Source organism: Neovison vison, chromosome 9 (assembly GCF_020171115.1).
Source record: "Neovison vison isolate M4711 chromosome 9, ASM_NN_V1, whole genome shotgun sequence".
Taxonomy (NCBI): Eukaryota; Metazoa; Chordata; class Mammalia; order Carnivora; family Mustelidae; genus Neogale; species Neogale vison.
In genome coordinates, this window is record NC_058099.1 from 31163479 (window position 1) to 31185973 (window position 22495).

The 22495-nt window shown below is 44.8% G+C and overlaps 1 protein-coding gene across 2 annotated transcripts in view; it reads right to left on the reverse strand.

Moving 5' to 3' along the window:
* NR4A3 (nuclear receptor subfamily 4 group A member 3) overlaps positions 1-21988 on the reverse strand; it is a 34704-nt gene extending 12716 nt beyond the window's left edge. The window contains exons 1-7 of one of the 2 annotated variants that reach the window (XM_044265263.1): positions 21891-21988; positions 20919-20990; positions 18592-19580; positions 14756-14885; positions 14124-14296; positions 4382-4581; positions 2154-2332 (exon numbers count right to left, since the gene is read on the reverse strand). In XM_044265263.1, the coding sequence (XP_044121198.1) occupies positions 2154-2332; positions 4382-4581; positions 14124-14296; positions 14756-14885; positions 18592-19578 (1669 nt within the window). In that variant the 5' untranslated portion in view covers positions 19579-19580; positions 20919-20990; positions 21891-21988. The remainder of the gene's footprint in view (positions 1-2153; positions 2333-4381; positions 4582-14123; positions 14297-14755; positions 14886-18591; positions 19581-20918; positions 20991-21890) is intronic. The other variant, XM_044265264.1, reaches the window with a different exon arrangement.
* Positions 21989-22495: the final 507 nt, after the last annotated feature.

The window sequence follows — 22495 nt, forward strand, 5'->3', positions numbered from 1 at the left end:
TGGGGACTTAAAAACATTTGATAACCACAACTGTGAGGCATGGGAGTGATCTGAAACAAACCATTTCCTGCCCCACCTCACCACCAAGTTTTTCACAAGGAGGCCTAGAGACAGGTGGAAGAGGCAGACAAAAAGAAGTAGAAAACAAAAGCCACGTGTGTGCTAACTTTTAATACTGCCCAGGTTCTTAATAATTTCCCTGGAAAAGAGATTGGCTAAACTTCTAACAGCCTGTTTCCTTTTCATGATTCTTCCCTGTGGTTTAGGAGCAGATAATTTGGGGATGAGTTTTCTGATGCCAGGAGCCCAGCTGATCAGAGCCCCACCATCACCTGGGACCATCAGCCGAGCTTATTCCAAAGTCATGATTTCCTGGGAAGCCATAGTCAATTGGAAACGAAGATCTGGAACAACGCACACTGGTGCTTTCCGGACGTCCCCTTTCCTGCCCTTTCCTGATGCTTTCATACATTTCAAACCCCTTCCCAACCAGCAAATCACAAAGCACTGCAACGTGCGGAAAAGAGAGAAGAGGAGCTTATTTTTCCTGTGGGCATTTCCCACAGCACCTAGGATAGCTTTGCACAGGCTGCCAAGATCAAGGGCAGGGACCAGGACTACCCCGTGAAGGACAGGGCCCCCGGTGCCTGAGTGCCGGGTGAATGCAGCTTCATTTCTTCAATACTTATGTCCTCCTTGGAGCCTCTCAAGCAGCCGAGGAGATGTTCACCAAATGTAATGCCTCCTAAAGCCACCACCAGCTTCCTCATGGCACCGAGTTCAATTTTGGACTCCCTAGGGTTTTCAAGGGGAAGGGGTAGGCATAGGCCAACCTTGAGGGGATCCCTGTCACCGTCATTCCAGGATGGAATACAGGTGGAACGAGCGCCTAGTCCAAATCCAGTCTGGCTACATCCACAAACCTTTTTCCCGAAATCCTTACTGCTATCTCCTAGAACAGGTGTTGTTATTCCCATTTTACAGATTGCAGTCTGGAGAAATGAAATGTATTACTGAATAGCACATGCTTATTGAATACAGGGCCCCAGATTACAGCGTGGGGGTGCCGGATTCCATAGTGCATGCTGCTTCTGCTATATCAAACTCCCTGAGCAAACCTCCCCACAGAGGGTAGTGGGCCGGGAAGCTATAACCGTAGGGCACACAGCAGGCTGGAGGCAGAGATGGGACCCACAGCACCATCTCCTAATTTCTTTCCTGTGTTCTCTGCTCTGAGCTGCCCAGTATCTCCAAGAGGGGACAGTCTGGCACTCACGTGTCCCAGGCTCATCGGCATCTATTAATTTCTACTTAATGAGGAAAACAAACACACAAAGATGTAAACCTCAGTAGTTCTCCTCTAACCCCACAGCTCCTATACCCGGACTGGCCCTTTCCCTCTTGCTGGGGCTCAAAACCAGCTGACGGGGTAGCTCTTTCTAAAATGCAAGCCTGGCTCTGATGCTCCCCAGGTCAACACTTTCCATGGATCCCCACTACTCCCTGAATGACCTCGGACCTCCTCACTGATGTACAAAAGGCTCTCCGTGCCTCGCCCCACACTTCCCTGCCAGGCCCGGCTCCCTTCCCAGCACTCTATCTTTTTTGCTCATTTCCTTCTTAAAATTTACGACAAATTAGAGAAATTTAATGGGTTTAGCAAATTTTTATGTATCCCCAGAATTCTCAGTCCTTCCATTTTAGCCTGGAGATACCCTGTGCTTTTATCAAGGACCATTCACGTTTGTAACATGTTACCTCTTTAGAGAAGCACACCACCTTTGATGACTCGGCACTTTGTTCCCACGCCCACAGCCTGCCCTGGCACAGCACCCTGCCTCCCATGCATTCGTGTGCACATTCTAGCTCCTCCAGGGACGCGTGCCATCATCTCTGAAAACCCACCGACGTGAGCAGAGGGCCGAGATCAGTGAACACTTGTTGACTCACTCGCTGGACTCAACACTCATTTCCATAGGGATGTGGCAACGTGTTGGTTTTAGTTGCCACAAGCCAAGGCTGGTTCTAAGTGGCAGTCATTTCCCCAATTTTCTGGTTGTGTGTGTGTGACTGCCAACGCCGGAATCCACCATTAACGTAGGGAAGGAGAGGAAGGGGGACACAGTCACCTCGGTGAGCAGGGTGGCACTTACCTGTGATCATGCTCAGTGCTGACAGGCATGCTAAGGCTTGGATATCAAGGTTCAGGCTCTGCAAACTTAAGGAAAAGTCTTTAATGGAGTCGAGCCACTCCCCAAATCCACGAAGGCACTGAAGTCGATGCAGGACAAGTCCATTGCAGAACACAAACTTATCTTCAGCAGTGTTTGACCTACAAGACAAAGTCGTGGGGGTGGGTGGGAGATGGAGACACATCAAACATGTGCTCAGTCGGTCCAACATCAGAACACAAAGGCACCTAAACAGCCATGAGGCAGCCTTCAGAAGCCCCCGGCATGGTGCTATGCAACCTTCCCAGATATTCTCGATGGACTGTACTCCTGGGATCAACCTCCACTGCCACTTGTCTGCGTGAACTTTCTGGGTGAAGGGCAGCCCTGGGTAGCAGGCAGTGGAGCCCCTGCTTTCTTATTATTCGAATCAGGTGCTGTCCCCCAAGGGATGGGACAGGGAGGAGAAGGCACTCAGGGAGGATGGACGTGAAGCCCCAGGCGCCGCCTCTCTCTGTAGTGAACGTGAGGCTGTTCCCTTCAGGGCTCCTTGGCCAGGACTTCTACCTTTTATTCTTAAATGTCAAAAACTGATAAGACCTGAGCCTCGACAGTACAATTCCACTGTGCAGACTCTAAGAACATCAAGTCCTTGCAATTGCCAGAAGTTCATCCCAGAAATTAAAAGTGACCCAAAGTCCCAAGTAATCGTTGTTGGAAGTCTCCTTCTGTCTTTTTAACAGTGGGCTGCGGAGGGCTGTTTCTACATTGGTCTGATAGCTTATATTATGCCCATCACTATGCTCTGGAACACCTAGACGTCACCACTTAGCCATGGACCTGGGGGCAGGCCTTTCATCTCTCCCTTTCCTTATCTATAAAAAAGGAAATTCTGATTACTACCTCCTGCCATTGTTGTGGGAACTCAATAAGGTATTTGAAAGCCCACGCACAGGGCCTGGTACCGAAGAGGAGCTCAATGAGTATTAGGTGTAATAAATTCTGACTTCTCTATGGTCCTTACTTGAATCTTAGCTTTCCTTTAATTTTCCAGTCTCTTGCTACATATTTCTCTTTCAGCCTATTACATTAACAAGTTAATATCTCTTGATTTGGGCTTCTTGGATGAGTAGCTTTATTCATTCATTCCCTTAGCAATTACGTCCTTAGCCCCAGGTATATGCCATTCCTGGAGCCAGGCACTGGAGAAAATTTGGTGACTAGTACATACATGGCACCTGCCAGCAAGCAACTTATCCCTTACTTAATCCGTTGCTGCCTGCCCAACAGAGGACGGTCTGTTGCTGGCTTGCCTTCTGTGGACATGATTGGCTATCATTATGCTAATGACTGACCCTCCTAGACGGAACTCCACCTCTGTCTCTCCTGCCCCGGAGGCATGCAGAAGACAGAAGGATTCAGCCTCAGAGTTCAAAACCCGGACCTCAGGCCACTGGCATCGGAATCACTGGAGCATGAGTTAAAAATGCAGATTTCTGGACTTCTTCCAAAGTAGCTCCAAACCAGAAGAGCTGAGAATGAGGCCTGGGAATCTGCACTTTGCGTAAGAGTTTCTGGTAACACTTAGATATGAAAAGCTTAGGGAGAAGCTCAGATCCCAGGTTCCAGCTTTTTCGAAAATCACCCCCTCTTTGTCTTTGGTGTCACTGAGTAGGATAGGTTGGACCAAGTCTTTTGATCCAAAAGCTATTCTCTTGGAGTAAACATGTGGGGTTGAGAAGCTGTAGGAACTCTTTAGAGCCCCATCTGGTGTACTTGAACAGCCCCTTGTTAAATAGAAACCCATGAGGTAAATGCAAAGCTCAAAACAAATTACTGCCTGCCAGGAAATGCCTTATGCACCATGAGAGAATCTTCCTAGAATCATAGAATGTTGGAATTGCCATGGGCTTCAGAGATCAACAGATCTGACCTCCTCATAGCACAAAGCAAAGTGAGTATCAGGGGGAGGCCAGGGACCGGCTCAGGGTCATAGAGCAAGTCCATTTTGGAACTGAGACCAGAACCCAGGAGTCCTGGCTCCCAGGCAAGTGCTCTCACCCACAGCCTAGTTTCGTTCATGCCTGACCATCTTTCCAATTTCCTTCCTGAGCAAACTTTACCGACGACTCCGTTACAAACCCAGCAGGTTTCCAACTTCTCCAAAGCAAGGGGAGAACTTAAAAATAAAATAAAATCATACTAATTACCTGATGGAAAGTCTGAGAACAAACAGCTCCAAAAAGGCTGATTCTATAAGTAACGTCTGATCTTCTTTGGGGAGATCAGTAAATCCGGGGATCTTTTCTGCCCAGCTTCTGGACACATCGATGGAGGCTGTCAGGAGGTTGTAGAACTGTTGCACGTGCTCGGCATCCGTGCCTGCCGCAGCCTGTTCGGCCGGACAGTACTAGAAGGCAAACCGCAGAGAGCTGCGTTAGCGCAGGTCCACTGGGGCGGCAGCACCATTTGCAAATTAGCTTTTCCAAGACAGTCACGGCCTAAAACCTCATTTTTAGGTCCCATGGTTGTAAAACATTTTTTTTTTTTATTTAGTCTCATCTGATTCTCACAATGTAAACAGAGCAAATTATGTTACCTCTTTTTTTTTTTTTAAGATTTTTATTTATTCATTTCACAGAGAGAGAGAGACAGAGAGACAGTGAGAGAGGGAACACAAGCAGGGGTAGTGGGAGCGGGAGAAGCAGGCTTCCTGATAAGCAGGGAGCCCGATGCCGAGCTCGATCCCAGGACTCTGGGATCATGACCTGAGCCGAAGGCAGACGCTTAAGACTTGAGCAACCCAGGCACCCACATTGTGTTATATCTTAACAGACAAAAGAAACCTGGTGACATCCATTAGTGCAGTGGTTTTCCATCCTGATGCAAGACTGAAATCAAGTTCTACAAAACACCTTGTCTAGCTCAACTGCATAGAGATTTGAATTTAACAGGTCTGGGTGGGGACTAGTTATCAGGAATTTCAAAGGCCCCCCAGGTGATTCCAAAGAGCTGTTAAGGAGAATCATTACCCCAAGGTCTGTGTCCAACAGGCCTCCAGGGTCTACTGATTGCTCCAAAGCACAGCTGTCTCTGGGATGCCGATTCAGTCACAGTTCTCAAAGTGTAGTCGCTGGGCCAGCAGCACCAGCAACACCTGGGAATGTGCCGGAAAGGAACATCTTGGGTCCCGACCCAGACCTATAGAAGCAGAAACTCTGAGACTAGGAGAGACTGTTTTATGGAGACCTCCAGCTGATTCTCATGCACACTGGAGTCCAGGAACCACAGAATTAACCAATAGGAGAAGAGAATGATTTTTGCTTGTTGCAGGTGGATTTCTGTAAGATAAAACAAACCAGGCCAGAGGAGGGGGGTGTCTCCTTAGCAGGTCCCAAGCAGTCATGTGTTATCAGACTCAGGACTTATGGCTACTTAAATTCATGAAAAACTAAATAAAAAGCCCAGTTTCTCAGTTGCGCTGGCTGTATTTCTAGTGCTCTAAAGCCATATGTCACGTGGAATATTTCGATCACTGCAGAATATTCTACAGGACGGCACTGATCTAATGGATCCCAGGAGAAGAAAGGTACAAGTAGGAATACAGTCCTTGTCCAGCTTTTGGATATCCTGGTAGACTCAGGGTTTTGTTTGAGTCACTGGAGGAAAATGTCTTTGCTGCTCTGGGCAGGAAGATTGATAGAGCAAGATAGTAATCAAGGGTCAAACAACAACAGAAGCACAACAGATCCGCAGAAATACTCATGGAAGTACACACATCATTTCCTTCGCCCTCACGCAGCCTTATGTATGTTTGTGTCCTTTGTCTTAGTTCCTGCAGGGTATGGATTTTAATCCGTATTTTACAGGTGAGGCTCAGGGGCACTCAGGGAGGTGAAGACTTTCCCAAGGTACACAACCAATAGTGGTCCAGCCAAGACTTAAACATGGCCCCGTGACTCCCCCTTCTACACTCCCTGGCTGTTAATATGTCCGATGTTCCTAGCTGGTAGCCTGTGGGATAGTTTTAAATAGTGTTTTTGCTTTGCTCTAATAGGAGGTGTTTGCGTGTGTATTTGGTCCCATGTTTTGTCAACAGCACAGTGACAGCACATAATTGACCCCCAATAAGTTGTTGAATATTGCTCAGTGAAAAAACAGTCAGGGGAGTGCTTCAGTTTGTCACAATGCCCTAACCTGGCTGCCGGAGGAACAGCCAAGAAGGGCCAGGAGCTGACTAAGGAAACACTTAGGAGGAAATGAGGTACTTGCCTTAACTGGGTCTCTCTCTCTTTTTTCCCTTTGTGCTTCTCCAAGAGGCATCATGAAATACCAAAAGACACCATCAGACAAGGGGCCCAGATGCTTTAATCCTAGATTTGTCTAGGCCCCTAATTTGTGAAAGAATGTAGCTCTGCCTGTAGTTACCTGGGATAAATTACTTCACTTTTCTGAGCCTCGGTTTTCTCCTCTGTAAAGTGGGGATTAGAGCAGAACCCCCATTAGAAAGCTGATAGTACTACATGTGAAACTCCTGCATGCTATCTGGAGTAGAGAAAAGAATTTTGGACCAGGCAGGAGGTCATGGGGTCCTCCTCCAGGCTCCAGCATTGACTTGCTCTGCAGCCCTAGCCAAGTTACTTAACTTCTCTGGAGAAGGAAGTGACTGGGCTACTTGATTTTTAAGATATCTTCTGGCTCTCTGCATTCAGCTGTCTTTCTGCTATTGATTTCTAGTTTAGTTACATTGTGGTTTGATGGCACACATCATCTGTTTTCATTCTTTTAAATTTGTTAGGGTGCATTTTATGGCCCAGACTATCAACTATCCTGGCGAATGTTCCATATGATGGCTCTTGAATTTGATGATTCTACATGTTGTTAATCATACCAGCTATGGTGTTACTGCCTAGAATTTGGCACTGATTTAGCATTATTTCGTCTTAAAATAGTGTGTTAAACGGAGAGGAAAAAGACCAAAGGTTGTAAACTTGTCCCTGGGAACAGGACCTAATAGCAAACTCCTGCACTGACCTCCCTGAAACCATGGCTCACAACTCAGTAATCTCTCTGCTCAGAATCCTCTGGAGTGCTTAGCTTCCATCCAGCATTCTCTGCAGGCCTCATCCCTGCTGGGCTCACATTTCATGCGTCCTGCACACAGGGAGGTGCAGACCCTGCCTACCGTGTTTGTGCAATTGTCTCCGATGGAGTTCAGCAAGGATTAAAGCCAGCAGGCCTGGTATGCTGGACTCCAGCCAGACCCTCTGGGTTTCACCTGCAGTGATTCTGGCCCACGGTCCGGAATTTGGGGGACAAACTGGATTCAGCCTGAGCCACCAGTAACTTGGGGTTGACTGGTGGGTCAGCGCCCAATGCTAGAGGAAAAAACAAACCAAAGTTCCCTTCTGTTGAACGTTAAGATTTAAAGGAACAAAATAAAACATTTTGGATCCTTTCTTACCTGGTCTAGAAGTTTTTTATAAAACCTTGCCAAGGGGGGCGCCTGGGTGGCTCAGTGGGTTGAGCCGCTGCCTTCGGCTCAGGTCATGATCTCAGGGTCCTGGGATCGAGTCCCGCATCGGGCTCTCTGCTCAGCAGAGAGCCTGCTTCCTCCTCTCTCTCTGCCTGCCTCTTTGCCTACTTGTGATCTCTCTCTGTCAAATAAATAAAAAATCTAAAAAAAAAAAAAAAACAAAAAACCTTGCCAAGGAAGACTGGGATTTGCAGGTGGAAGAATCTGATCCCCATTCTCAGCTTCTGGGCTCCCTACATCACTCTGTTTCTGGGCTAGGCAATTTTGGGGTTCACCAGAGAAAATCTAGAAATGTTCATTTATTGATCATTCCCATCGAATTTAGGTCAAATAGAGAAAGACTTTTAAAAAAAATAAATCTTTTTTCCTGTTTAGGTTTTTTATTTCAGCCTGTGTGAATAATCGATCCATCTAAAATTTGCTTTACCTCTGGTCAGAGACACCGTATGACATTTACTAACCATTTAGAAGAGGCTATCGCTGTCTGATGGAAGTTTCTCCGAATGACCTAGAGTGAGAATCTCGAGCTGAAAACATCCACAGAAGTTACTGAAACAAGTCTCCCTTCTGTATATGACCATACTAGGGCTGGGCAGGTCAGACTTCAACAACAACCCTAAAGGCCTAAAATAAATTGTTTGAATGCGAATTAAGTGAGAGCCTCCGGGAACGCCAGCCCCGGCACATGAGTAATGTGAGGTTTTCAGAGCAAAATGGAATCTGGCATTTACTCCACCTCACTGCTAGTCCAGGCTGAATATGTAGAATGTCCTAAGAACCTTTATCTCCCTTCAGAATGTTACTTCCCCCTGGGTCTTTCTATTTCTTTATACATTTTAGATGTGATCATTACATGAGCCAACTGTGCAGACATATTCCTAGGTTTTTACACTTTAAAAAGTGGCACTTAAAAAAATTGGCAACAAGTATGTCCCCCCCAACACCCGCCCCGCCGCCATCTTTCTTTTCTAACCCCCTCCCCTGCTAAAAAACAAAAGAAACAGAAAACCCTCTTCTCCTCGCACTAATGGCGTCACTACAGTGATACCTTTGCTTACTTTCTCTCTCTTTCAGGCTATGTCAGCTGTAGGCAGGGGATTCTCTTCAATGTGTTCATTGCTATAGAACAGTACCTGACACCCAAGAGCCCAATCCGTAATTATTTATTATACGACTTGGTTACTTCCTGAAAATTTATATGTCTATCCCTCATTCCCTCTAGTCTCAAAAAAAAGCTGGGAAACATAAGATTAGAGGTAAAACTGGATTGTTTTTATTAAACTATACTGGTGGTTCTCAAACCTTAGTGCGGCAATGAGTCACCCAAGGCACTTGTTAAAATGCAGATTCCGGTCTGCTTCGTCCCCCCTGTCCCAGTTCGGATTCAGTAGGTCTCGGTGTGGCCCAGGAATCTGAATTTTTAAGCAAACACCCTGGGTCTTCCTGGGCACCACACTCCGGGAAATGCTGAGCTCAACTTGTAGCAGAATTAGAGCAGGGCTAACAGTCAGAGGGTCCAGAAGGAGAAGCCTGGGAGGGATCATGGCCGGGCATTTAGTCCGACCTCCTCACCATTCAGACAAGGCAGCTGAGGCCCGCTGTGGCACAGGGACTGGCCTGAAATCTTGTTAACATATTTAAATGCCATTTGCTGGTGCCTGGTTTTATCCGAGCGACATCTCTCGTTTTTGGAGTCTGTTACTACCCTAAGTGACACCAATTACCGAGAAACATCCCAATTTGCTGAAGAATACTTGAAATGACCAACTAATGAGAACGTTAAGTATATTTTCTTATTAGTAATAATGCAGGCCCCGAAGCCAAACCCCATATCTATATATACTTGTATTGCTAAATTAAAAGCAACTGTGGGGCAGAGAACAGCTACATTTTGAGAAGAAACAAATCAAATGTGACATGTTTTGACTGCACAGATATACAATGATCTGAGCTTACTTTTGAAGGAGAGAAGTTTGGCCCAAAGGAGAAGTGAAGGTCCCAGAGCCAGGAACACTTCCCAGAGCAAGAAGCTCTCTTTCTGGCCTCTCACACATGCATGAATTCCCTCTGTGACTTGGAACCCAACTGCTCCACCTCCCTTTCCCACAATCAGGGAAAACCACTCACTCACGACCTTAGAGACATACATGCTGGAGCAAGGTTGGAACATACCTATTTGGCAAACATTGTCTCATTTCTCCATTTGCCCAATTCAAGGGAGAAACTGGCATTGTCAACAAATTGTCTTGGTCAAATCAACTGTCTGACTCAAATCCGACAGGGCAAATTCTTATTTAAAATGTAATAAACTATGGACACACATTAGAATGTTAACATTTGTTACCACTGAAGAGTGGGATTAGTCAGGAATAAATGAAGAGGAGAATTTCATTTTTCACTTCGTCCTCTTCTAAATGGTTTGTCTTTTTAAAAAAACCAATGGGTATATATTACTATTATTGTAATTTTTAAAAACCCAGTAAAGCTTCATTAAAAAAAAAAAAACTAGTAAATTTTCATTACAGAGACAAGGCAGCGTGTGAAATATAAACTTAATACCTTAAGCTATGAGATTCAGATCTACCTCTAGCTCTGCCCCTGATCTTGGGCAAGACACTTAGGCTCTGGAAGCTTCTATTTACTCCTCTGAAAATAAGGTGGTTGGATTAGATGATCTCAAAGTCACCTGCAGTTCTATACATTTGAATATATATCAGGAGAAGATATTATGAAAACTGAATTTCAATGAATGACCTTCTTAAAAAAAATGACGGAAACAATAAATTACAGCACATAAAGCTGTGGCTTAAGTGAAATTATGTTAAGAGCACATGTGATGTTGCCTAGCTCAAAGTAGGCACTCAATAAGTTCATTTTGCTTCATTCATTTTATGGTAATGTTTTTTAGAGAACAAAGCAAGTTCAATCTTGTTAAAAAACAAGTTTCTTAACATATATTCACATACACATTCACATATATATCTAAAATCATATAAATATAAAATTACTTGCATTTAGAAATAATAAGGTAAACCCCACCATCATAAAATCTCAGAGTTGGAAGGAATTCAATATTCAAAATAACTTCTCTGCCTGTGAGGAATCCTGTTATGTGTTCTCCTTATTTACTTCATGTGTTGATGAGCTCATGCTTCCACAGTAACTCTTGTAGCTAAGAGAGCTCATCCTTATCTTCAGAATGAGCTGGATGCACCCCCTCCCTTCTTCTTCTTCTAGATCTGCCCTTGGGAGCAGCAGTCCTCTTTCCAAAGGGTAAAAGAGTAACCTAATCCTGCCAAACCTTCTCACTTTCTGTCTAGATATTTTCGTTTCCTCCAATCATCCCTTACAGGTTTCCATAAATGGTGTGTCTCCACGTCCCTCTTAAACTCCAGTTTGGGAATGGAATGGACTTAACCCTTGAAGTGTGGTCTCATAGAACAGAGTCCGTGTGTCCACTCCCAACTTGATTCTGGTCCTGCATTTCTACTACAGCAACCCAAGGTAATTCAGCATCCCTTCCTTCCATCACACATAAGTTTTGTTGGTTCATATTGAGAGTGTATGGAATAAAGTCCCAAGATCTTCTTAACAAGAACTACTGATGGGCCAAGGCTCTCCCATGTTTTGAAATTCTAAATGCTGAGCTTCACATTTATTTTTGTTAACTTTCTTTGTGATGGCTTCAGCCCATCTTGTTCCAACCTGTCGAAATCACTCTGAATGTTGATACTGACATCCATCATATTAGCGATCCCTCCCAGATTTCTGTCATCTGCAAATGTGATCAGCATGCCTTCTATGCCTTCATCCAAGTTTTTGATGAAAACTCACTGTATTTTTAAAAAGTCTTTTAATTTAATTGATTTTGGTCCAAGTTTTGATAATTTTGTAAAGCTATCTAAAAGCAGGAGAATCCAACTTATGAGGTTCAACCTGATTCCAAAACAATGCAATTAAAATAAATATGCTTTACAAAATTGAGCAAGGCACCAAAAGGTAGTATCAATGTGACCCAGACTCTGGCATGGTCAATCTGCTATTTTGGACAAAGCTAACAATTAAATTGGATAAATGTTTTTTGATGAGGATGACGACTCTAGTCTAACACACTGAATAGTGCAGAGGCAAGCAAACACACTGGATTGATTTTTCCGTGTGGAGACAGTTCCCAGCTGGGACAACTCAAAGTGCTGGGGAGGGCTTGCCACTGAATGACTAATTAGGCCACGTAGGCCAATAATTGGATAATTTAGGGCCAAAAAATCACTCTGGGGGCCCAAGTTCTCTGGACTGACCATCAGTAGTGATTTCCAATGCCTGGAACAACATCAGACCGTCCTACAGGCTCGGCGTAGGCACTGTGGAGCAGCTTCATGAATTCAGACAAATTGCATGTGGGGAGGCCCAAAGGTGCTTCAGGGAGGAGACGTCATTATTTCTGAATACTTTTCTAGCACCCACTCTCGTTGAAACCAAAGACATGGTGAAGCATGGTATCTAGGAACACAGAGTTTGGGGTCCGTGGGTCCCCAGAGATTGTTGGGGTGTTGGGTCCAATATCCTTTGCTTCTAATTCTCTCTTTGACAAATGTCACCTATGTGACTTTGGGCATGTCACTCCCTTACCCTTTCCCAGTTTTCATCTCATCATCTGTGAAATAGGTGATAATGTTTACCTTAATGGTACGGCTACCTGACCCATCATGTGTAGTTCTAACATTCAACAAATGGTAAAGAAAGAAAGGTTGGTCAGGGAGATAATGTACAGGGCACTGTGCTAAAGCTTTGACAAGTATCATCTTATTGACTCTTCTTCGCAGACCACCCCAGAAAGTAGATATTATTATTATCACTCCATAACACAGATGAGGAAACTGAGGCATTACAAGGTTTCATTGGTTGCTCAAGGTCACCCATCTACTAAATGACGGTGCCGGGATTTTCTTCTAGGCCTGCATGGTTCCACAGCCTAAACCCTTAACCACTGCATTATTCTGTTAGACTATTATTTGAGACTTGACTTTAGTTAAGAGATGCTACTTGTAATCAGAATAAGAGTCCTCAACCTTTGGTGCTAAGGGTCTGCCATGCTTCTCATTTGAAGTCTTGTGATTAGGTGTGGAGAGGAAGCTTCACAGCCTATAATGAGAGTGAGGATGAAGGAGGGAGGATCGCAGCAGGTTTACCAATCACCCCTTCATTTCTGTCAGCATTGCAGCCCAGAAGGAGGGCACACAGCAGACAAACACACACACACACACACACACACACACACACACACACTCTCTTTGCCAGCTCTTCCATCAGAAGTCTGAAATACTGATTAGACCTGGGGAGGGCAATCTGGTAGTCGCTGCCAAGCCAGATCAATCAACTGGAGATCCCTGGATTGGCCCTTCTCTCTCATCTGTGTGCAAACTGTGTTTCTAAGTTTTCTTGGGTTAGAGAGTGGGGGACTATCCTCACAGTTCACGGTTCGTTAAGTGGTGAGACGAGACAATAGACTGCAATGTCTAGCGTGCAGAAATAACCCAATAACCCTCTCTGGTGAGACCCCCGTCTTATTAGAAGCTTGCTTTTCTGAGTCCAGTGATGTTTATACATTTGCTCAGAAAATCCTTTCTCATGGTTCTCCTCTGTGTTATACAAATTTCTGGGAATATTCAGAGTTCAAACTGATGATATTTGACCACATCTTATGAGAAATAAAAATAGTGGTATGCTTTGGTTGACTTAAATAACAGTACTGGTACTCATTTACAGTTTTCAAAGCCATCATTCCTGTGTGACTGATGTTCCAAACATCCCTCTGGGGTTAAATATTATAATCATCTCCACTGTAGGGATGAGAAAGCCATGAGCAGGAGCCAGGTGACACTGGCAGGGAACAGCAGAGGCAGCGTTCCATCCCGATACCCCTGACACCTCCCAATGTCAAGGCCAGAGCTCGCTCCTCTCCATCAGTGGTCTAATCCCTTGAATAAGCAGCAGGTCAATCAGTGCTGATGCAATTGGGTAAACTGGTGAGGGATAACTTGAGGCTCACCCAGATGGTTTGATCACAATACGAAAAAAGCATTGGTCCCTTCCTCTAAACCACGAAAGAAACCTACACACCGCAATTCACCTGTGCAGATTTTCATTGACACAAGCACCAGGAATTCTGCAACAATGGTGTGACAGGTGCAGCACTGTCAGGGTCATTTGTTAAGGCATTTAGAGACCCAATAAGGCAAAAATGATTGGGCACAATGGTTGCACCAGAATTGCTAAATGAAGGGAGAAATATAGGAAAGGTATGAAAACTGTTCAGTCCAGCGCCAGGTGCAAAGTCATTCAATCAACTCATGTTACTAGTATCATGAACAGAGACCGGATCATTCATTAGAAAAGCAGGACATCATGAAACTTACTCTGGAGTAATCGAGATCTCTGGGTGTTGAGTCTGTTAAAGCTCGGACAAGGGCGTTCATCATACAGATCGGAGGAGAAGGTGGAGAGGGCTGAGAAGGTTCCTGCTGTAATGGGCTCTTTGGTTTGGAAGGCAGCCGACCTCTCCTCCCTTTCAGACTGTCTGTACGGACAACTGATGCCAAGAGAAAGAAAGAAAAAAATGTCTTCAAAGATATCCATAAAGAGCCATAAATCACCAGAAAGAATCAAAACACATTACAGTGGAGCAATCCTTAACGAGACCAACCATTTAAAAGTGGCAATGAGTTTGGAATTCTATCCCCACAATGATTTAATGAGAGTTGAAACAAGCAGCATAAAAATCACTCATACTTACATCTGGTAATGAATTAGCCCTGAAAGTCCCCTTCTTAAATAGAACAGAGATGTATGTACACAAGCTCTCTATTGATTTTGAGAAATTAGAATAAGTAGTCCTTGGCTATTTTTAAATGGTACTACACACCATAAAAGTAAAATGTTGGAAAGAAAAGGCAACTAGGAAAATTCACTATCCCAACATTAATATCAACATTTTTCTCAGTGATAGAATAGGTATAAGCAAGCTGAATAAAGAGCATTATATCCGTACCTTCTTTAACCATGCCAACACTGAGACACTTCTGAAATCGACAGTACTGACATCGGTTTCGACGTCTCTTGTCTACAGGGCAGTTTTTATTTGCCAGGCAAACATATTTTGCATTTTTCTGAACCGTTCTCTGGGAAAACACAATACAGAGATAGTCAACTAATAGTTTCTGGAAAGAGGTAGGACCTGACAAGATGTATTTTAATTACAATGTGAAAAGCGACAGTGCAATTCGTATAATTAGATAAATTTAATTTCCTAACACGCTAGCCTGCAGGAAAAACAATTTTATTAGTGTTAGCTGCTGACAATGAAAATCATCTCGGATTGTTCTGAAGCAAGTCTCAGGAGACACCCAAGTCTGAATGATAAAATCATATCTGAAATTACCAGGTCAACATATCATACCTTGGAGGATTAGATTATCTCCACTTTTAATATCCCTTTGGGAACAATTTTCTACTTGTTCCACTCCCCTGATTATTGCTGACCTTATTAAAATAAAATCAAAATTATCTGGGATGTACTTTGTTGGCTATCACTATTGTAAGTCAAATATCACAGTAACTGGCTTTGTTCCCCAATAGAGATGAAATCATAAAAAGCAAAATCAGGACTTGACTAGTTAAAACATATAGCAAATGTTTTTATGCAAAAAAACACTATTGCTTAATCTGCCTATATCATTTATTTTATCTTTAAGATATTAAGATAATATATATTAAGAGAATATTTTCTTAAGAGGATATCTAGGGTAAACTGATGATTTCTGACTTTTGAAAGTAAAATCTTAAAATTGGTTACTAAAAACCACACCAAAAAAAAAAAACAAAAACCAACCCAACCAAAAGATTAAAAAAGAAAAAAAAAAAAGGAAATATGAGAGCCATACATTTTCAATAAAAATTCCTATTAATAGGTTATCTTGTAAATGACTACTGACATAGACATCAAAATAGTCATATTGTAAACAATACAACATAAACCTTAGACTTGGATATAAAATGATGTTTTATTCTTCAGCATCACATATAATTTGAAAATGACACCTAGAGAAATAATGAAGCATGTTTTATGCTCCAGATTTTAAAAAATGATTAAAAAATTAAAAAAAAATTTGTACAAGTGGATGTGTATTTACTACTTAGGGTGAAATTATTCAGAGGTTACCTGAATCTATACAACTCCAAATAGAGCAGAAAGTTGGAATTTATTTAGTAAGCCTGGACCCCATTAAAGAAAGAATGAAAGAGAGAAAGGAAGGAAGGAAGGAAGGAAGGAATCCAAATAATTTAGGATTGGTGATCTATTTGGGGTCCAAAAATTCTAGATTCACTTTTAATCTTTTACTTTTAGCAGTTCTCAAGCCCCATGAATTAGTTTTCACCCCATTACCTTTTAATTTCATTTTCGGGAATGGTTTCTAAACGGCTTCTACGACTTTAAAAATCTACCAAAGCCAGATCCATTTAGTTTAAAATGCAAAATTCCAAAACACAAACACATCTCTGAGTTTCCAGCATTTAAATTCTCAACAGTCTGTAAGGGTAGGAAACTTATGTTTCCTGAATGAAGCTCTCTTTCATTGGACATGCAGTAATTTCTGAAACTCTCTTTCTTGCCATCATCCTCAAGGCTACCTGCCAGTTTGAGTGCTGATGGCATTTTGCTTCAGGTATATATCTTCCCAATAACCTGAAACCTTCCCCACATTTGTGTGTGTCTGCACAGTTTAAGGACAGGGAGAGATCGTTATGGTTCAATCACTGAATTCCCATCATTAACTGCACTCATGTCACATTTTTAAAGAATTCAATTTAATGGTAGAAAGCCACTGGGTAAAACCTGCTCCTGTTCCTTTAATTAACAGATCTGTGGGGTGGTTCTCCCCCATCCTACCCCCCCCCCTTTTGAGTATAGATTTGTTTTCAAGGCATTGCTGCAGAAAAGGGACGCTGTTGGGGAACACTTAATTGACATTTCTAGACGAGGAATGTATTACCACTCCTGTATTTTGGTTAACTCTCAATTATTCAGAAGTGATTATATTTGTGGGTTAATCGTACTTCTCTTAATTGTTTTTCTTTCTTTTACCCTTTTTGGCTGCCGGTTTCATTGCCCTTCAGCATTTCCACTGAAATACTGTGAAAATGAAATCTGCTACAGGAATGTGGTTAACTTGGAAAGAACCCTGGTAAAGCGTGAGCAGTTCAGACAGGAAAAAAAAAATGGCTAAACTGAGGGTTCTACATTTAAAACATTAAATTTCTGCATACCTCCTATATGGCACTAGACATACTACAAAGTCTTTCCACAAGCATTTTCTCATTTATCTGCAGAATTTAATTAGTTGCATGATGTCTAACCCCAGATCAAAAATAAGTGTTGCTTGCTGGTAGGCATACCAATCCACACACGTGCATTTTAATAAATACTTGGTAGTTTTCATTTAATAACGAACTACTGTTTTATGGCCCTTTAAATAAGTGTGTTCATAACTGCTTTATCTAATTTGATACTCATGGCCCTTCTCTGAATTTTATTCACCTGATTGGAAAATGGAAGCCTAGAAAGACATACCATGCTCAACATGGTATGTTGGATTATTGGTAGGTGACAAATCAAGGACTCCTATTTGAGTGTTCTGACTCCAATTTTAGCACACTCCCACTCCCAGATATATCCTATTGGCCTCCAAATACCAGAGACCCAATCAGCATCTAGCGTCCCTTTTCCCTCCACTCTGCCAGGCCCTGGAGGCCAGGGAGTGGCTTTTGTGCGAGAACATTTATGGGTTTACAAATGCCTGATATAATGGCCAAGGGAGTAGAGAGAGTGGCACAGAATTAAGTGTCTGAAGAAGTCTGGGAGTCAGTAGCAAAAGTTGAGTGGCAAGAGAACAAGGCCTCTTCTCCCTCAACAGTAGAAAGAGCACTGACCCCAAGTGTTGAAGGAAACCAGCGGGAACGGCCAAACATCCCACTAAATCACCATTTATAGAACGCACAAGGCTTCTCTTTCTAGGCCTCAGCCTACTCAGGGGTAAGATATGGAGGAAGCCGAAGAGCCTGTAAAATTCTCCTTTGGGCCTGTGAGATAATGAACAGTGTCCACACCTAGCACTGTGTGTGGCACGGAGATGGAGGGGACTGGTGAGACCCCAGCTTCTGTCTTCTACAGAGGGAGCTGCCCCAACCTGCAACCAGCCAGTTGCTCCTGTTTATTCTGCTGGTGCAGACCTGCGAAACGTTCTCACAGAGTGTGTGTCTTGGGATAATTTGAAGAACCTCTCTGAGTCTCCACTTCCTCATCTGTGAAGCGAGGATAATTAATACCTACCTTCCAGATACTATTAATAAAAATGGCTAGTGGGTGGTCAGAATTCAATCTCGGGTCTGTCTGCTTCTAGAGTCTCAGCTCTTATATGAGGATTAAGTGAGATATAAATGTCCAGGGCCTGGAACACAGACCCCATCCCCTCCGATACCCTGCATGGACAGAGGAGGAATACAATGAGGCTTCTGAATTTTTTTTTTTTTTAAAGGCTAGGGATCCTTTTGAGAATCTGCTGAAGGCTCTCTCCAGAAAAACGTTCATAAGGTAAAGCCAAGTCGGGAGGTTAACAGCTCCCTGGAGTCCAGGTCTGCCTCCGTTCATGGACCTCAAGTTAAAAACCTCTGAGTGTATGTGAAGGTGCTAGGAAAGGCTACAGGCACGCACAGTATAATAATGCCACTTCTGGATGGGGAAGGACCTTCTTGGACGCTCACTTGGCAGGTGGTAGAGGAGGCTGGCTGCAGAGGGGAAGGGGGCGCCAGGAGCAGGCGTGCGCTCACCTTGAAGAAGCCCTTGCAGCCCTCGCAGGTGCGCACCCCGTAGTGCTGGCAGGCGGCGTTGTCCCCGCACACGGCGCACGTGCCCTCGCCCGACGACGAGCTCCTGTTGGGCGGCGACGGCAGGTTGGGGCTCTCGCCCAGCAAGCTGGACGCCGTGGGGGAGGCCGTGAGGCCGAGCGGCGGGAAGGCCAGCGCGGCCGTCCTCTTGGCCAGCGGCAGCCCGTACGGGTGGCCCTCGAGCGCGGCGGCCTGGCTGCTGGCGGCGGCGGCGGCAGCGGCAGCGGCGGCTCCCAGCGGCAGGCTGAGCGCGGCGGCGGCCGTCGGGTCATAGCCCAGGTGGTGGCCCCCGGCCGGGCTAGGCGCGGGCGGGTGCGGCGGCGAGGGCTTGAAGTGGAAGAGCGGGAAGCGCGCGCCGGGCACGGTGGGCACGGCCTTCATCGGCGGGTCGAGCAGCGGGCCCGGAGCGATGCAACCCTGCGCCGAGGGCAGCGCGTCGTCCCACAGCGCCCCCGCCTGCGGGGGGAAGCCCGGCGTGGTGGGCGTAGATGGCGGGGACTGCTTGAAGTACATGGAGGTGCTGGGTAGCACCTCGTCCTCCGGGCCGGATGGGGGCGGAATGGATGGCTGCTGCTGGGGCTGCTGTTGCTGCTGCTGCTGGTGGTGGTGGTGATGGTGGTGATGATGGTGATGGTGGTAGTCGTGCGCGCGGCCCTCCTCCATCTTGATCAGGGGCCGTGGCCCTGATGGCTGCATTTGGTACAGGCAAGAGGGCTTGAGTTCGTAGTTGCTCGAGTAGCCTTCCATGAAGGTACTGAAGCTGGGCAGGGACGTGGTGGCTGTGGCCGTGATCTCAGTGCTGCCAAGGTCCATGGTCAGTTTGGCATAGTCGGGGTTCATAATCTCCGTGGTGTATTCCGAGCCGTAGGTCTGCACTGCATAACTGGAACCTGGAGGCGAAGGGCTATACTGGGCTTGCACGCAGGGCATATCTGCAGGACAGGGAAAAGGGTCTGTCAGAAGCAAGTCAGCACTCTCTCTTGGCTGACAGGTACCACTGGGTTCATTGCTCTCTCATCTGGGAAATGGGAGGGGAAGTGCCATCCTTTCCTCCTTCCAATAGAGTAGATTTAAAGCTTCATGCTTACTTTCTTCCTTGGAGAAAGCGGAATTCCTGACAGACTGTCTAAGGGGCCACAGGATGCCAAAACCAGGCCTCCTGGGGACCTCTGCCCACCTTCTCTCTCTTGCCCTTGTTCTCCACCAGATCTGGGAAATTTGACTCCTTCTTTCATAAGCCCAGTCATGTTTTGATGAAGGGGTTTTGAATCCTATAAACTAAATGGGGGTGGTCTTGGCCACAAGTTGGGAGGACAAAAAGAAAGCCAGTGAATGCTCTGTTGGTTTATTTTTGGGGAAAGAGGCCACTAGTCCCCAAAATCACATGCATTGATTTAGAAATCTGAGTTACTTAAAAAAAAAAAAAAGTGTCCTTTGCAAGACTTACTGGCCAAGGAAGACTGACATTCTAACATTTTATGAGTGCCAACTGAGCCTACCCACACATGTTGTGGTCGCTTTCTCCCACCCCCTCCCCATTTCTCCAAACACAGCTAACAGCCTACACAAAGTGGACCCCTAGTGATGACTTCAGCCAGTTAGGTGGAGAGGTGGGAACACAGGCCCAGGAAATGGACTCGGGGGAGTTTATGCCATCTGCAAAGAAAAAGATCAGCAGCTGCAACAAAACACCCACCAAACATGCTCTCTGCCGTATACAGTATATATATATATATATACACTTATATATGTATATATATACATATATATATGTGTGTATATATATACATATATAAGTGTATATATATCCCCCAATTCTGACTAATAAAATATATCAGTGGCTGTTTTAAGACAACAGTCTACAGCTACTATAAGAGGTGAGTTAGCTTACAAATTTTCTTATGACAGAAGAATTAGTACCTCTGCAAAAGAAAGCAGTTCCTTAGTAGGTTCAATTTCTCTGCCAGTTGACTATGTTGAGCCCCTGAAGTGACTAGTATCCAGGATGCTTATTATTGTTCAGGGAGGTTGAGCTGGATGAGAAGGCCTTGGAAATTACTGGATCTAGTGGCTGATTTTTTAAAAATCTTATTATTTCTCTTTCTCTATAGCTAATTAGAAATGGTAAAATGGGCAGTTTCTGGTGGTTGGTTTTTCTGAACCAAAGGGAAAGCAGGTGCTTCACCTCTGTTTGGAGTCTATGGTCTAGAAGTTGTGACTAATAAAAAAAAAGCGAGTACTTCATATTTCCTTTGACATCTTTCTCTTACCCACGTTTCCAAATCTGATTGAGTCATGCGTGTATGGGATGAAATCTTGACTTGAAAAAAGGTGATGAGGGCCTGTGGGAAGAAGCGGTGATAAGGAGAGGCCAGTTCAAGCCTTCATTTTCCAAGAAGGGCCTTAAAAACACTCACTAGTTTGAAGTTCAAGGATTACTTATCCTGCTGTCTTGTTAGGGTGAAATGAAAGGTTAATGATTTAAAAGAAAGAACACTGCCCAATGTTCCATCTATTCTTCCTTCAGCACTTCTAGGATTTCTCCATTAATCTTCTGTCATCTTCCCTTGCCAGTCCCTATGCATTGCTCTTCTTTGTGTCTTTCTGGGGTTTCCAGCTAGAATATGAGTTTGCTTGCTCCTAAATTCTATTGATCTGCATACCTTTGGTGATTACACAGTCCAGGCACCTGATATCTCTTTAACAAAGGCATAAAGAGGTGTTAAAAGTCAAACCTGCAATCCTTTCTTTTGCCCAATTAGAATTTACTCCTTGGTTTTCAGCTCAAATGCTTTTTCTCTTTTCCTCTGCGCTTTAATAATCCAAACTTCTGCATCAAATGATTTGGGTTCTGTACAAACATAAATGCTCTGTACTGCTCAAAGAGAGTCCATAACTTTTACATGCATAAACTGGATATAAAAGGAGAGCAAAAATGGAGACATTAAAATGTATAATAAGATCCTAATCTATTGGCGTATCTTTTTTTTTTAAGGAAAAATATTTTTGAGAAATGCAACGCTTAATTAAATCTGGCTGCTCTACTAGGTAGCAACAGGGTGTGGTATCCAGAGGAGCTTCGTGCAAGGAGGCCACCTGTTCTGTGAAATGCATGGTCAACAGTCACTGCCCTGGTGCTGGGCAAGTGGAACAGCCCGCCTGTTGGGTGTGTGCATCACCCCCCTCCCCGCCCCCACCTCTCCCAGCCTGAGAGGAATAAGGCGTCATGCCTTTAGACCTACCTGGAGGATATCTTGCGCGCTGAATGGTGGGGCTGTGGGTCTCTCCAGCGGAGGCTGAGAGGGTGGGAGGCGGGGACGTCCGGCGAGGCGAAGCGGTGACTGTGCTACCCGGCTCCGCTGAGGGTCCAGGCTCAGGACGGGGGCTTGCCGGACTGCGCTCTTCCGCAGGAGGCTCTGCGGGCACCGGGAGAGACAGAGCTTAAAGTGAGACCAGGCTGGTCGTCGTGGCCGGGGCTGGGCGTATTGGGAGAGGATGGTTTGGTGGTGGTGGTGGGGGGTGGAGGGTCACTATGAATGCTACGTTAATTACAAAGAATTGTAAGGGCAAAGAAGCAGTGATTAAGGTGAATGGGGTTCCTGGGCAAGAAGCATCACACCTCCTTGGGGGGGGGCGCAGAAAGGTTGTCAGGCACCCACTGCGCTCACCGCCGTTTTGTGGCACCCAAATCTAGGCTAAAAATACGTGCATTCTGTCATCGCCCAGGAATTGATCTCTCTTGTCCCCACAATTGGTTCTGAGCTCGCCAAGTCAGGAAAACCGAAGAAAGAGCACCTGAGGAAGAGTTTCGACCGAATTCGAGGAGTCAGTGAGTGTTCACGAGCGG